The sequence below is a fragment of the Delphinapterus leucas genome, chromosome 14 (assembly GCF_059928025.1).
Source record: "Delphinapterus leucas isolate spDelLeu-1000000601 "Yukka" chromosome 14, BTC_Dleu_Yukka2, whole genome shotgun sequence".
NCBI lineage: Eukaryota > Metazoa > Chordata > Mammalia > Artiodactyla > Monodontidae > Delphinapterus > Delphinapterus leucas.
Window position 1 is genome coordinate 8,508,521 of NC_143142.1, and position 16,660 is coordinate 8,525,180.

Below are 16,660 nucleotides of genomic sequence, written 5' to 3' on the forward strand. Positions count from 1 at the left end.
GCTATACTGTAGGTCCTTGTTGAGGTAGGTTTTCTACAGACCTCAAGAGCAAATTATCTGTGGTTTAAGAATAGATTTTTGCATTAAAGTCCTTTTTTCCCCTATTGGGGAAAGGGGCAGTCTAGAAAATAGCCTTAATCAATGCCCAAGCGAGGCACCTTCATGCAGACATGTTATCAAAGGCTGTGTGTGATATTAAAAACAATATGGGATGCGGTGTTCCTGAAGCGACAGATGAGGGATTTTGGCCGTGTGGGAAGTGAACTGCGGAATTCCTCCCCTCGGTTCCTAAGAGGGGCTCTGAAGTACACAGATTGGGTTGCAGAGTGCGGCCCTGGGGGGTGGAGGGCAAGGGGACGAGCCAAGGACACCAACCCCAGCGCGCTTCGGTGAAGCTCTGCGCCGACCGAGTTCATAAGGTTCCTCGGCCTCGCCTTCCCAGTCACCCACCCCAACCCGAGGCCGACTCTGAAGGGTAGGCAGTTCCCTTGGGGCAGCGAGTGCAGGGAGCCCACGTGAGCCCTCCACCTCCCTGGGTTCTACGTCTACAGGTGATTGAACCGGGCGGGAATCGAGATCCGCATTAGCCAAAGAGAGGCGGAGGGCTCTCCGCCGAACAGCCGATGAGAGCGCGCAGGGCGCGGGCACGCCGGCTTCGATCCGGGTTCCTGGGGGCGGTTCGAGGGAGGAGGCGGGGCTTGCGCGGCCGCGTGGGCGCAAGTCGCGCGGGAGGGAGGGAGCCTGAGGGAGGGGGCGGGGCCGCGCCTCCCGCGCCGCGCTGGGCCCTCTCGGCCAATGAGCGGCGTCCACATGCCGCGGCGGCGGCGAGAGGGGAGGCAGCGGCGGATAAATGCTATTAGAGCAGCCGCCGCGGAGCCGTCCCCGACGCCACCTCCTTCCCCTCCGCTCCGGTTTCCTCCACTGCTGCCGGGGGTGCAGAGCTGAGGGGACAGGGCGAGCGCGCCGCGCATCACCCCGCCGGCTCTCCTCCGTTGCTCCGTTCCGCTCTCAGGGGTCGGCCGAGCGCCCCCTCTACCGGCCCGGGCGGGGCCGAGAATCACCTCAGGAGCACGGGGAGGGGGCCTAGGGGCCGCGGCCTGCACTCCCGGCGGGCGGTTGAGGGTGAAGGAGGCCCTCCCTTCTGACGAGGGGAGGGAGGGTCGGGAGCCCCCCCCCCCCACCGTCCAGCTGTGCCCGGGGCGGGCGCCGGCGAGGGCCGGGCTGCGAGAGGGGCGGTTGCTGGGGGAGGGGGTGCGGGGTGATTTAGCGCCCGGCGAGGCGGAAGCGGCCGGAGTAGGAGAAGGAGGGGGGAGAGACCAGTCCGCGCCTGGGCGCCCGGGGTGGCACGAGCCCGCGGCCCGAGTGCGAGGCGGAGGCGAGGAGGCCGCGGGGACTGGAGGCGAGGCCGGCCGGGCCCCCGCAGCCATGGAGAACGCGCACACAAAGACGGTAGAGGAAGTGCTGGGTCACTTCGGCGTCAACGAGAGCACAGGGCTGAGCCTGGAGCAGGTCAAGAAGCTCAAGGAGAGATGGGGCTCCAACGGTAGGTGCCCGGCGCCGGGGCTGCAGCGGCGCCGCGCGGCTAGGCGCGGGCCCGAGAGCCAGGAAAGATGGCTGACTGAGCTCCACCTCGTGGGTTTCGGCTCCGCGCCTGACTAGGGCTGCAGGCGGCGGGTTGAGCCCGTGCGCCAGCCCCGCGGGAGAGGGGTTGCAGGCTGGGGGCTCCGGCGTCTTGTCTGCGCCTCCTCTCGACTTCCTCGCGGCTCCAGCCCTTGACCTTCCCCGTACGCAGCTAGCTCCGCGGCTTCTCACCAGCAGCAGCCGGCCCCGGCGGAGGGAGGGATGAGCCTCTTGCATCTGGGTTGAGCCCTGCGAGACATTTTCTCGTCCCTACCCGGTTTATGAGGCGTTGTAGTTGAGAATGCCTCTGACCGTTCTTGTACTACCCAAAGTTACACATCTGGTAGAAGTGATGACAGGGCTGAAATGACTCCTTGTTTCAGGAGACTTACTTAGGTGGTGATGAGATTTCACGTTTTGGAGTAGATCAGTACAACAAATACTGCATATTTTCTTGAGGTACCATTTTGGTATGGTTTCTGTTAAATATGGTTGAATGTTCATATATCTAGGTGCGTCTTTCAAAGGCAGTGATAATTTAGTAATTTTTGTAAAGACAGAGTGCTAAAATGTTTTTTTTCCCCCCCTCTTGACACGTTGCCTGGTGAATTTCTACATTCTACAGAGTTACCGGCTGAAGAAGGTGAGTAATCTTAACACGTTTCTTCCCCCACTTTGTGTGCTCATCTTAAGATGACATTTACAACAGATATGTTTCTTTCTAACAGGAAAAACCTTGCTGGAACTTGTGATTGAGCAGTTTGAAGACTTACTAGTTAGAATTTTATTGTTGGCAGCATGTATATCTTTTGTAAGTATAAAGAAATTTACTTTCCAAAAGTTGAGACTATACCATAGATGAAAAACCAGGAAACAAATGTCTATTGAGTGAGAACATTATATTTGGAGATGTAAGCTGTTTCTTCATGTTTTGTGTGGGGTTTTTGGGTTTTTTTTTTTTTTTTTGATTCCCTAGGTATTTTAAATTTATAAGTAAAACATTTGAAGCCATTCGCGTACAGAAAATAAATGGATGTCTGACATTGGCAGTGCAGTTAGAGATTGTTCCCAAATGCGGCAGGCAGGGTCTTATAAATTCTTGTGGTTTATCAGCTTTTAATATCAAAAAGTTCTTTATTGGAAGGCCTTTTCTGTTTTGGGTTCTTCCGTTGTGTAAGATCATACTAAGATGATGTTGGGCTCTTTGTAGTCTGTAAATAGAACTTACAAAAGGAATATTCCAGTTGCTCTCCCTTCCTGGTAATGGCAAGGTGACAGTTGTTTCTGACAGTGACAAGAATGATGACGGCAGTGATGGCACCACTGTTGACCAAATTTGGTCACTGACCTTTAGGGTGGTAAATTTATCTAAATTGGACCCCTGTCTTGAGTGGCTCCTAGGTTGAGAGAACAAGGTTTAGTACAATTGGTTCTAGACCTTAAAAGAAAAAAAAAAAACAAAAAACTTTTTTCATGTTCTTTATGTGCTTACCAGCTTGAGTCCTGTATGGTTGCTAAGAAACTGGTGAAATGCAAAGAACAGCAGAAGAAAGGTGATGGGGGTTGGAAAGGATAATTCTAGGTTATTATTAACATTTTTTTCGTGTTCAATATTGATTTTTTTATTGCATTTTTTTTCTTGGGCATTGGACTTCGAAGTTTTCCTAAAAATGGTCATGAATAGGACACAGATGTTCCTAATCCTAACAGCATGAGATGCCTTTTGTTCTTAAAGTACAGTATTCTATTCTTATAAAAACCAAGATGGGAAGTGAAATTCACTCAGTGCAATAACTTGTTTCAGGCTTTGCAAACTTGACACAGCTTCAAGGTTTCATTTTTGTGTGTTTGTAAGCATGCAAGCCTCAGGGATCTACCTCTGTCTTTATTGACAACCTTACCCTAGAGGGCTATTTTGAGAACTAAATACACGAAGCAGTGGGCATTTCTTTACTTTCGGTGAAGGGAAAAACTTGGCAAGAGGTGAACTTTTTTGGAGTTTCTGTACGCAGATTCTGCCATGAGACTTTAATATGTCATGCCATGTTAGCCAAGTGATGTAGCCGTTAATAATTAATTCCTCACGAATGTTTTCTACGGTTTTCATTGAATGAAATTAAGAGAGTATCATAGCAAATCATTAAGCATCCTGAATTAGTCACTCCATACCTTACACGTGTCTGTTTTTCTTGGTTGGTTAAAAAAAATTCCTCTTCAGTAAGTGGCTGCTGCTTTACCAATTCAGATAAAGGAACAGAGCTGTTTGATTAATTAGTTTCAATACATTGTCGTGGAACAAAACAAATAATGTGTTTGAGGTAGTATAATGTTTATGTTTAAGCTGGCTACATAATTTTAAAATAGTCTCAAGCTTGGTAGTTTTAATACTGCGCTTCAGTAAGGTCATCGGGGATCTCTTAGAAGTTAATCAGCTGCTATATACAAGAAGAGATAAAATAAATTTTTATTGCGTTATTTTGTGTGTGTAATTTAAGGCAGTGTTGTAACATCGGTGGCATTATTTCCAGTAGACAAGCTATTGACTATTTGGGTTGTATAGGATCTCTTGAGTGGCCAGTTTGAGTGACTTTATATTAATATTTTGAAATAATGATGTGAGTTTTACTTTGAAGTAAGGAGCTTAAATCTTCTGGGCATTTTCAAATGTTTTTTTAAAATTATTATTATTATTTTATTTTTTGGCTGTGCTGCACAGCTTGCAGTATCTGTAGTTCCCCAATCAGGGAATGAACCCGGCCGCAGCAGTGAAAGCCCCGAATCCTAACCACTGGAGTGCCAGGGAATTCCCTCAAATGGGTTTTTAAATAAAAGCTTTAATTTTGTTGTAAGGTAGGATGTTGGCTTTTTATAGCTTTTTAGAGCTATATTTTGGAGTTGAAATTTGAGTTACCTTTTTGGTAACTACATGGAGTTATTGCTTAGGAAATGAACTATGTTACATTTTTATTTTATGGGTTGCTAAACAGAAAAGTTTAAACATTTATTGTTTAGGAAGTACTGTAACTTAATTTGCTTTGATTTGTTTGATCAAGAAATTGCAGATATAAAACTTGTTGATTTTCTTCATGTGGGATTAGCACTACTGCTACATTATGCTTGACCCTTTTCGTTCCACATTTCTTTACCTTTGAAAAGCACTGAGTTTTTTGTGGTAGTCAGTTCATTCCTATTCGTTTAAAAGGAAAAATGGTAAAATATACGTGCTCTTTTGGAGAAGCAGATAGGCAGTTTTTATAATCTGTATATGATACATCATCAGGTTCTGCTCAAATTAAGAAATACTAGGCTTTAGTGATATATTTCAAATATCTAAGTAGTAGACTGTTAACCATAGTTAATATTTTGCGTTGGCAGAAAGTAGAAACAGCATTAATGTTTTATACTTGTGACCTGTAGGGATAAAGTTTAATTAACTTGTCACTTGGGTTGAAAGAAGTGAGCTATATATCTCCCATTGTATGTGAAGTAACATTAGAAATTCCTTAACTTGACATTCAGTACCTTCCTATCCTTTTCACTTTTTCTTTCCATTCCCCTTGTTCACCAACTTTGCCCTTCATATAACACATCATATGTTTGCTTAATTGGAATGCCTGTTCTTTTCTCTCTTCCCTGCTTTGTTAGGAATTGAGCACCTTAGGTACATGGCACAAACACTGGGGATACAGCATGGAACGAAATACACGGTCTCTTACCTGGAGCTGATGTTCTAGTGGAGACAGATAAAAGTAAAATATATAATAAACTGTTGGATTGGAGATAGTGCTGTGGAAAAAAATAACATGGTTGGTGGTGGCGGAATAGGGGAGCCTGTGGAAGGAGTGCAGTTTTCAAATAGGGCGGTCAGGAGAGGTGTCTAAGGTGACAGTTAACCTGAAGGAAGTGAGCGTGAGGACCATATTTGTCTCATCTGTCAGAATCATAAAGTCCTCTCTGGTAACACAATTTGCATAAGCTTCTCTACCCTTCACCCCCATTTCCCTATCTCAGTTACTTAGATTGACCCTAAAATGCGAATAAAACTTTCTTAGACCAGGGCATTTCTCAACTTTGATTTACATTTGAATAATTTGTCTTTTCTTCCTACTGGAACCTTTGAAGGGATTCTTAATTCCTTTTAGAACCTAGGTTAGTGCTTCTTTTCTTTAATTAATTAATGAATTTGTTTTTTATTTATTTATTTTTGGCCGTGTTGGGTCTTCGTTGCTGCGCGCGCGGGTTTTCTCTAGTTGCAGCGAGCGGGGGCTACTCTTCGTTGTGGTGCGCAGGCTTCCCATTACGGTGGCTTCTTTTGTTGCGGAGCACGGGCTCTAGGCGTGTGGGCTTTAATAGTTGCAGCACGCAGACTCAGCAGTTGTGGCTCGTGGGCTCTAGAGCGCAGGCTCAGTAGCTGTGGCTCACTAGCTGTGGCTCACGGGCTTAGTTGCTCCACGGCATGTGGGATCTTCCCGGACCAGGGCTCGAACCTGTGTCCCCTGCATTGGTAGGCGGATTCTTAAGCACTGCGCCACTAGAGAAGTGTCCCAGGTTAGTGCTTTTGAGTTAACAAATATTTGGATGAGTTTGTGTTGGTAGTATTTTCAAAGTACATGAAATTTGTTTACTTTGGTTTTCTCAGTAAGATATATTCAAGAAGTATTTGATAATGTAGTGATTTTAAATTTTTCCTGTGTTTTCTTTTAATTATTTTGAAGGACAAAATGGGCAGTTTACTGATTGGTTTAAGTAATTTATTTAGAGCCTGTCTTTAAAATATGGTTTGAAAGGTGAATGTGTATGGGGTTTTTTGTTTTCTTTTAAATAAGGTTGTATTTTCAAATCTGAAAATATTGAAGAGTGTTTTCACATAAGCTTTATGTCTGGTTCACAAGAGAATCTATAGTCTAATTCATACTATTCTTTTTATAATGGCTGAAAGAATTTTTGTTTCTCACTTCAGAAAATTGCTATAACACTTATTGGTGATACTTTCTTATTTGTTTCCTCTTTTTAAATTTCTTGATGTAAATTTTTTCCTTCATTGAACAAATGTTTGAGTGCCCTAAGGCATTGCAAATTTCTAAGGATACAAGGAGGAATGCAGACCTGATACATGTTTTAAGACCCTCAGTCTTAAGAATGTGCTTATGATCTCTCATTTTATTCTTAAGTTCTTGTTAAGAGCTCTGCACATTATCCTAACGTGTAGATAACTGAGTCATGGTACCATGACTGTCTCCTAGTTTATACCAGAACATCCCTTTTTACCTTGGATTAAAATTTGCTTAATTCATTAAACCCTGCTCTCTGGCATCTTTCGGCTGTACTCTCAGAAGTTATGGTGATATACGGAGATCAGTCTTCCATATAACAATTAGAAGATACCCTACCCTGTCTAAAGTAACCTAGCAAGGGAATTCCCAGTGGTTAGGACTCTGTGCTTTCACTGCCAGGACCCAGGTTCGATCCCTGGTCAGGGAATTAAATAAATAAAGTAAAATAAATAAAGTAACCTAGCAAGTGTTTACTTTGAATAGGATTGACAAGTTTGAAACTTTTGAACTTGCCGTAGCTGGATACTGTAAGCCCCAGAAGTACTATTACTGTATTAATAGTGCAAAGCAAAGAAAGAAGAAACACTATGCCTAAAATTATACTGCAGTAGCTTTTCCTTCCACTTCCCTTTGATACTGTTAATGAGGTTGGTTACCTTTTTGCCCTCTTAATGTTTAAGTTCATAGACTGCCAGGTAGGGACTTGTACCTTAGACATTGTATGAGATTTTGTTTTGTTTATTCATGCATTTATTCAGTAAATATATAGTGAGCATCAACTATGTACCAGAGACTCTTCTAGACCCCTGGGGGGATAGAATAATCAACAAAAGGAAATACAAACAGATAATCCTTTATATTCAACCTGTTCTCAATAAAGATTTTTTAGAAACATTCTCTCTGCCCCCTGTATATTTTGTATAACTTCTGGTAACCATAATTATGAACTGACTGTACTATAATGCTAATAAGACATAGTAATTTGTCACTCATCCAGTTTCCCTCTTCACTACCCTCTTCCCCATCTCATGGGATCTTCCATCGGTCAGCATCATCTTCCCATTTACACAAGAGAGGTTTTCTTTTCAATAGAACAAAACCATGAAGGACTGCACCATGTGGTTTGAACATGATTGACTGGATTGATTCTTAGCAGTAAATGAAATACGGTTCATCTTTATTTTGAGCTGTAGCACTTAATTCTTTGGGTTATTTGTGGGTTTCAAAATATTTTTTTAAATATTAGAAAATTGGTAGTTGTCAGTGTTAAATAGGTTCAGCACTGCCCTTCCACACTAAGAGATTTGCCCACTAGTTTCTCATCAGGCAGTAATTATACATTGTACAGAACCCTCAAATAACTATGAATGCCTGTGTTTCTTACACATAAACATTTAAAGTCACATAGTGGAAGAAAAGGCTACTTCATAATACAGATGAGGGTTATTGCATTATGGATAAATACCACTTGTGCAAAGGAACCACACATTTCTTGAAAAGTAGAGGTTTGCTTTGATAGTCCTGTCACTGCTTGCTTTCTTTAGTCTTTTTCTTTGTTCCAGCTTATGTGGGATATTGCTTTAAGTTTGTTCCTCCGGCCTAGCTGCCAAGAGGGAAATTCATACCCAATTTAACAAGGTGTGAAGCTTATCTTACAGTTGCTAATGCCTCACTGACCTTTTCTAAAGGTCCTAGTTACTCTTCAAGTTGAGCAATTTTTCTCCCCCAAGAGCTAATTTAAGTTTCTTATTTCTGATAGCTCTCCTTGGCAAATGTTTGAAAGGCTAGCATCAAAGCAGCTGTGATCTTGCATCTACCAAAATTTATAACTTCCTAGAGAAGTTTTCATCCTGCCATTAGGCCTGGCCTTAACACCAGGAATGCCCAGCTGAAAGCTTGCAGGAACAATTTATATTCATTCTGGTGTTCTGCTTGCCCTGGTTCATTAGCTGTCAGTGGTGATTGGCGTCTTTCAGGACCTGGCCTTGGGTCTCCTGTTTTTTTTCCTGCTCAAATTGATATGATATTTCTTTTGTTGGTGGTATAGTGGTGAGCAAAGCTGCCTAACAAATTGATATTTGTTGTTAATTCATCGTTACCCTCATTTACTTGCAAAATTCATGTTGGGTCTTACCTTAATCATCTTTCTGTTTGTTTGCTGTTTGTGTCAAAGCTCACTTTATAGTATTCCACTAGGTACAAATGTAGTTGTCAGATGGCTTCATTATTGCCATACATCATATCTGACAATATTAAAAAGTATCAGAAACAGTGCTTTCATTGTTTACTGAATAGATCTTTTAAAGAAGAGATTTCATTGTGGAATATACAAGCATTTTAAGCAGTGTTAAAAGGCAAAGGCAAATCTTACCTCCCAGACTGTATCATAAGATACCTTTAACATCCTTTTTGGATTGGCAGTTTTCCACAAAAATTGGTTGTTAAATTTTTAACCATTTAGATGCCTCTTTTACTATGTTGTTTATTTTAAGATTCATTGTGTTGGATTCTCTCTTCTTAGGGTTGCTCAGTTAGAAAGTATAGTGTGGCTTGTGTGAGCTAGAAGTTAATTCTCTGCTCATTTTTCTTGGGACAGTGTTCTGTGCCCAGGTATAACATTTTTGGATTTATGTCATCTCTGAAGAGCTGTGTTCCTATACTAGATATCATATGGAGGATAACCTTCAAAATACATTCCTGATCACAGAACAACCTTGCAGTAATGACCTTCAGCAACACCACTGAAAATACGTGGGACATTAGCAGTTTATATACTCTAATTTTGAGTCAATGATTAAGTTGTTTTTACTATGAATTTGTGCCACATAGGTATTGTTTGATGTGAATATTAACCAAATTAACAAAGTTTCATGATTGCCTTTTGCTTTAACAAAATCAGGAATTTGTTTTATTTCTTTTGAAAAATATACACAGAAAATGAATGGAATTTAGTTCCCCAAAAGTATTTGTTTTGGATTTTAAACCAATTATTACATGAAAAAATAAGTTAGTTCTTAAGGGTATTATTAAGAAGTTTATAGTTTTGAGTCTTAAGAATTATTGGGAACAAGATATAAGTTTGTTGTGTATGTCATTACATTTTGCTACCTTTTGTTTCTAAGGATGGTAAGAAAAGAGATTTTATGTATCATAATAATTCCTTTAATGCCAGCCACTTTTGTTGTAAGAACACATTACAGTTCTAACGCGTGCCATTTCTCTTTTAGGTTTTGGCTTGGTTTGAAGAAGGTGAAGAAACAATTACAGCTTTTGTAGAACCCTTTGTGATTTTACTTATATTAGTAGCCAATGCAATTGTGGGTGTATGGCAGGTAAGCAAAAATTCCTGCAGTGCAAAATTTTGGTAATTTACGTAAGTGATTTAAACTGTTAAAAACAATCTGTGGAACTACATGTGTTTTTTATCTATTAATTTATTTAATGGCAAAATTTTAGACGTCATGCATATATACTTTGCTGTTAAAATTGCTCATTCTTCATGGTAGCATGGAATTAAGAACAGTGGATAAAGAAGCTACTTAAGGAAAACCAGAAAATTTGACAACCAGTATTCTCTTTATATTTTCTAGCTGCTTCCTATGAAAAACTTTTATTCTCCTTGGGTGTGTGTGTGTGTGTGTGTGTGTGTGTGTGTGTGTGTGTATTTAGCTATAAAAATTGTTTAAATCCTAAATAATTTTACGTTCAGAGCATATTCCTGGCTATTTTCCCTTAACTGCCCAGTACCCAGGCCTTTCTTATTCACAGAATGGAAGCTAATTTTACTACAGAAACATAACGGGATCACACGTCTGCCCCATATTTGCATGATTGGTCTTCTGCAGATAGCTAGTTTGAGAATTTAACTTTTTTAAGACTATGGATCTGTTAGGTTTTTGTTTTTGATATATTTTAACAAACCCAGACTAATATTTCACATTCATCTTTTTATTTGTGGCTGTGTTGGGTCTTCTTTGCAGTGTGCAGGCTTTCTCTAGTTGTGGTGAGCGGGGGCTACTCTTCATTGCAGTGCGGTGGCTTCTCTTGTTGCGGAGCGCAGGCTTCTGTAGTTGTGGCTCGGGGGCTATAGAGTGCAGGCTCAGTAGTTGTGGTGCATGGGCTTAGTTGCTCTGTGGCATGTGAGATCTTCCTGGACCAGGGATCGAATCCGTGTCCCCTGCATTGGCAGGCAGATTCTTAATCACTGTGCCACCGGGGAAGTCCCTCTCATTCATCTTTTAAGTATTGATCTTTTAGATGTTTGATAGATATAGTCACCTCTTTCAGGACTAAAATAGAGTGTATCTGTCATTCTTGAAGTGGAAGCATCTTATAAACATATTTAATCCTATTGGAATTGTAAACTTCTGATCTTATTAATAAACATGAAGGCCTTTATGTGGTGAGCTCATTTAGAAGGAAGCCTACTTAGAAGAAATTTTTAATTGTGCTACATTTGATTTTTTTAAATTGCTTTTATTTAAATAGAAATGATCTTTTTGTGAATAATTTAGGCAAAAGAAACAATATATAGCATTAGATTGTCCTTCTCAAGTTAGTAATATGCATTTTTAAATTTATGTCAGTTACATAGTAGATAACTCATACATATTCCCATTTCATGCTTAGAGTGATTTTGTAAGGTAGATGATATTCCCATTGGACAGATGTGACATAGAAGTTCAGAGTGATTGACTTATCAAAGGCCATACAGATAGTACATACATAGAGTATCTGGGATTTATATCCAGGGTCAGGCTGATCTGAACTCCAAAGTAAAATTTTACAGCAATTTTCACAGGACTTTTAGATATGTCTTAGCTTAAAGAAAACAGTAATATTTTTGATGGATATCCTATTATATAATATACAGAAGGGTATGAGCAATAAATACTATAGGGTTCTTGCTTTCTGGAAGTAATGAAAGTTATAATTATAGTGTAAGGTAGTATTTGGGAGGGGTGGGGCATGTATTTCTGATCAGTGTCATCAAGGAAGGCTGACAAGCAGTTGGGGGAACTATAAAGAAATAGGACTTTTGTGGGTGGAAGCTGGGGAGAATATTCCAGAGAGGGGGTGGCATGAGCAGAGAGGTACAAAGTGTGTTTGAGGAATGACATTTAGACCTATTTAGGTTTGACTGGAGGAGGTAGGAGTTGTAACTTTTAGAACAAAGGAAACCTTAGAAGGTCTTCTAAGTTTTTGTTAATAGTAAGTTAGGTATATTTGTTTTTCCCCAAGCTGACCTGTTTTTTGTTGTTTGTTTGTTTTTGTTTTTTTTAAATAAATTTATTTATGTTTGGCTGTGTTGGGTCTCTGTTGCTTCACGCGGGTTTTCTCTAGTTGCGGTGAGTGGGGGCTACTCTTCGTTGAGGTGCGGTGGCTTCTCTTGTTGCAGAGCACGGGCTCTAGGCGGGTGGGCTCAGTAGTTGTGGCTCACAGGCTCTAGAGTGCAGGACCAGTAGCTGTGGTGCACGGGCTTAGTTGCTCTGCGGTATGTGGGATCTTCCTGGACCAGGGCTAGAACCTGTGTCCCCTGCATTGGCAGGCAGATGCTTAACCACTGAGCCACCAGGGAAGTCCCCCTGATTTTTAATGTGGAACATTTTTTTTAAAGTCTTTATTGAATTTGTTACAGTATTGCTTCTGTTCTATGTTTTGGTTTTTTGGCCACAAGGCATGTGGGATCTTAGCTCCCAGACCAGGGATCGAACCTGCACCCCCTGCATTGGAAAGCAAAGACTTAACCATTGGACCACCAGGGAAATCCCTCCCTGATTTTTAATAGAAGCAAAATACAGTGCTCCTGGACATCTTAACTTTGGTCAGTCTAATTAAACTCTACCTGACATGACCTCGAGGAAGGAGAAATAAAACTGCCACAGTTCATAAATTCAGGGGGGAAAATCCTGAGGAAAGAGTAGTTTCAAATTTGAATAATTGAATAGCAACAATGCTCAGAATTTATTCTTTCTACAGTATCAGTAACATTTGAACTTAACCTGAAGGACCTTTTAGCCAGTGACATTAATTAGAGTTAGATATGCTGGTATTTCTGTTAATTATAAGGTGATACAGATAGACTCATTCTTTAAGCAGATCTGATAGGGATTTAAATTATTCTTATCAGGAACTTTCCAAATTTAAGGTTTCCTGTACTTTCTCAGGAATGCATACATAAAAAGTTAGACACATGCCATTAGCTTTCAGTTTTGTGTCATCTAAATTCTCTTTAAGCAGGTTTGGGAACTTAATTTTTACCACAGTGTGAAAAATTAGATTGCATGTTATCGAGCATAAATTTTATCCAAATGTTAAACTGAAGAGCTTTAGGTTGGAGAGCAAAGATGTGAGAGAAATGAAAGAATTATTTCCTTTGTCCACTGAGTAACCTCAACTGGGCATGTGCTTTGTAGATTTGCTCCTTCTAATGGTTTATTTTCTTTTTTTTTTTAATTAATTAATTTTATTTTATATTTATTTTTGGCTGCGTTGGGTCTTCGTTGCTGCGTGGGGACTTTCTCTAGTTGCAGTGAGCACTCTTCATTGTGGAGTGTGGGTTTTCATTGCAGTGGCTCCTCTTGTTGCAGAGCACAGGCTCTAGGCACGAGGGCTTCAATAGTTGTGGCACACGGGCTCAGTAGTTGTGGCTTGCAGGCTCTAGAGTGCAGGCTCAGTAGTTGTGGCGCATGGGCTTAGTTGCTCCACAGCATGTGGGATCTTTCCGGACCAGGGCTCAAATCTGTGTCCCCTGCATTGTCAAGCGGATTCTTAACCACTGCGCCACCAGGGAAGTCCTAATTGCTTATTTTCTAAAAGGAGAAGAGGCAAATTTCACACATACTCCCCCACCGCCCCCCAAAGGAACTTTCCCTTAGCTTTTTTTTTTTTTCAACATGGCTCATTTTAATTCTGCATCTTTCATCTTGAAATTAGGAAATAAAAATTGTGTGTTGGGCTTCCCTGGTGGCGCAGTGGTTGAGAGTCCGCCTGCCGATGCAGGGGACACGGGTTCGTGCCCCAGTCAGGAAAGATCCCACATGCCGCAGAGCGGCTGGACCCGTGAGCCACGGCCGCTGAGCCTGCGCGTCCGGAGCCTGTGCTCCGCAATGGGAGAGGCCACAACAGTGAGAGGCCCGCGTACTGCAAAAAAAAAAAAAAAAAATTGTGTGTGACTAAGTCTTGACATGTTCATATATAATATTATGGTAAATATGGTATGTGACTGGCAGTGCTTCCGGCCACTTATTGGTCTTTCGTACTGGTGAGAGATTTAGAATTTGTGAGATGTAACTGGATTTTCTTAATTCATCACTCAAAGCATTCACTGTGTGCCAAAACACAATCTAAGCATTTTACACATAGCTTGTAAATCCTCACAACCCTTGAGGGTGGGTACTGTTAGTGTCCTGGTTTTGTAGGCCATAAAGCTGTGTGTCATGTTATCCACAGTCACATAGCTTTTGAGTGCAAAAGCCTGTGTTGAGCCTGGGCAGTCCAACCCCAGACCATCACCTTTCATGGGGGTCATGATTGATTTAATGATGTGAGTGTGTGAAGCTGAAGGTGAGGGCTATGTTGCCCAGTGTGCATAGGGACAGTAGGTTCTAATAACTGCTTCTTTCCATTGATTTTTATCTCCTTACCCTTCTTCGGGTGCTTAGTTTTTCATTTTTAATACAAAATCATAAGGGCCTAGTGTTATTACCTTAAGATGTGAATCATTTATTACAAATGTCATTAATATGCATCTCCTGTGTTTTTTCTTTTTAAGTTTAGTTTACAACTCTAAAATTTGATTCCTAGGGCCAGAAACACTTGGCAGTGGCAGGCTGTATTTACTACTGTTATCTTTTGTTTTCTTTTTTACAGGAAAGAAATGCTGAAAATGCAATCGAAGCCCTTAAGGAGTATGAGCCTGAAATGGGCAAAGTGTATCGACAAGACAGGAAGAGTGTACAGCGGATTAAAGCTAAAGACATAGTTCCTGGTGATATTGTAGAAATTGCTGGTGAGTTGAGTTTGTCATTTTTATATTAGGTTGTATATCTGAATACAGTCCTTTTCTGAAGGCTCATACTTAAGAGTTTTAAAAGTTAGGCTCATGTGTATCAATTACGTTAACAGATTTTTAGTGCTATCCAAACAAATCAGGTTTTCTGTAAAATTTTCAAAGTGTTTTGGCACCTCCCTTCATGTTGATGTGTTTATCTTTTTTTTTTTTAAACAAGGTGTTTTGAATTATTGTGCTTATTACTTTTAGTACATTGTGGAACACTAGTGCAGGTGAGATAATGAACTTAATCTTGATTTGACAGTTAGTTGTAGTGAGCAGTTTGTAGAATACTAGTTAATGGCTACATAGTTTTTCCTGTTTTGGTTCTTGGCACAAATAGGTCAATCTTGGAACCGTCAAACCTAGTTGATGGCTAAGGGTAATCTCATGACTTTAAAAGCTCTACTTAAGAATACTTTGACATAACACTGAGCCGGGAATCTAGGTTTGGGCTTTAAAGAGTTAGTGAATCCACTGCAATGCCAGAGCTCTACACAGATCTCAAAAAGGTCCTCCTTCCTATAGGTCAATGCCATGTTTTCAGGCAACCCAACCCAAATGCCCCTGGAGCCAATCAGAACTGTGTAATCTTTTTGCTGGGGAATTATTACATTGGGTTATTCAAATCATTGTGGTTTTTCACACCCTCCTGAGCTCAGAATACTTGTTTTCTTTTTGTGAATTGTCTCATAGTAACACCTTTACACTGACTTGTGGGGAAATTGTGCTTTGTCTTACTCATTGTAATGAGAATTCAGTGCTGAGTCTCCTGGCCTGTGCTCTACAGTTTTGGTCTTTGAAAATAAATTACCGGGACTTCCCTGGTGGTCCAGTGGTTAAGACTCTGCCCTCCCAATGCAGGGGGCCCGGGTTTGATCCCTGGTCAGGGAAACTAGATCCCGCATGCTGCCTGGCGCAGCCGAGAAACAGAAGAAAAACAAAAGTAAATTACCTTGTCATAGGTCTTCCAGTAAAAGAATAGTGTTGCCTGTGTACCCACACGTTGATTATACTTAGGACAGCAAAATTTGTATAAATGACCTAACAGCTTGCTTAATAGTGTTAACAAAAGTACAACTCAGAATGAAGTGTTTTGGCCAGTGGATTTTTTTTTTTTTTTAAACATCTTTATTGGGGTATAATTGCTTTACAATGGTGTGTTAGTTTCTGCTTTATAACAAAGTGAATCAGTTATGCCAGTGGATTTTTTAAACTTAATTTTGACATAATTTCAGACTTAAAAGTTGCAAGACTAGTAAGGGTTCCCATTTAGCTTTTACCCAGATTCTCCAAATGTTTGTTATCACATGTGCATTATCCTCTTTCAGTCTGTATCTATACATTCACACATTTTTGTCTGAGCTGTTTGAGAGTAAGTTGCAGAAATGATGCCTCTTTACTCCTAAATACTTGAGTGATTATTTTATAAAATTTAGAGCATTCTTTTAATATGATTCCAGTTAACTACTGAAAGTAGATAACAGTATTGTATCAGTTTTTTAATCTGTAGACCTTATTTAGATTTAACCATTTTGTCACCATGGATTTTACACCAAAAATATGACTTAGGGAATTCTGGTGGTGATGTAGGAAGTAGGTCAGAATGGGAAGGCTGGAGATAGGTAAGGGCTAATGAGAGCAAACAATAACGAAGGCTGTAGCATTAAGAATAATGAGGGGAAGATTTTGAGTTTATAAGTAGGAGTTTTAAAGCAAGGGTGCACATCAGAATTATCTGGGGACCCTCCTTAAAAGTTTTTACCAGGTCTCAACCCAAAGTATTAACTCTGAATCTCCCTTGGGCAAGGAATTACAGCCATGTGTAGTTTGAAAAGTGAGCCTCAGGTTTAGGTGCCAAGCAACAGGTTTTGATAACTTAATAGATATTGGGGTGGATGTGAAGTAGGGTGTGGCATCAAAGATACTGGCA

General features: G+C 40.8%; 1 protein-coding gene across 3 annotated transcripts in view; it reads left to right on the forward strand.

Annotated features, from left to right (window-relative positions):
* Nucleotides 1-1,263: 1,263 nt before the first annotated feature.
* The window catches only part of ATP2A2 (ATPase sarcoplasmic/endoplasmic reticulum Ca2+ transporting 2), a 61,008-nt gene continuing 45,611 nt past the window's right edge, over nucleotides 1,264-16,660 (forward strand). The window contains exons 1-5 of one of the 3 annotated variants that reach the window (XM_089894475.1): nucleotides 1,264-1,543; nucleotides 2,246-2,263; nucleotides 2,349-2,431; nucleotides 9,902-10,006; nucleotides 14,547-14,685. In XM_089894475.1, coding sequence (XP_089750601.1) covers nucleotides 1,426-1,543; nucleotides 2,246-2,263; nucleotides 2,349-2,431; nucleotides 9,902-10,006; nucleotides 14,547-14,685 — 463 coding nt within the window. In that variant the 5' untranslated portion in view covers nucleotides 1,264-1,425. The remainder of the gene's footprint in view (nucleotides 1,544-2,245; nucleotides 2,264-2,348; nucleotides 2,432-9,901; nucleotides 10,007-14,546; nucleotides 14,686-16,660) is intronic. The other 2 variants (XM_089894474.1, XM_022598000.3) reach the window with 2 other exon arrangements.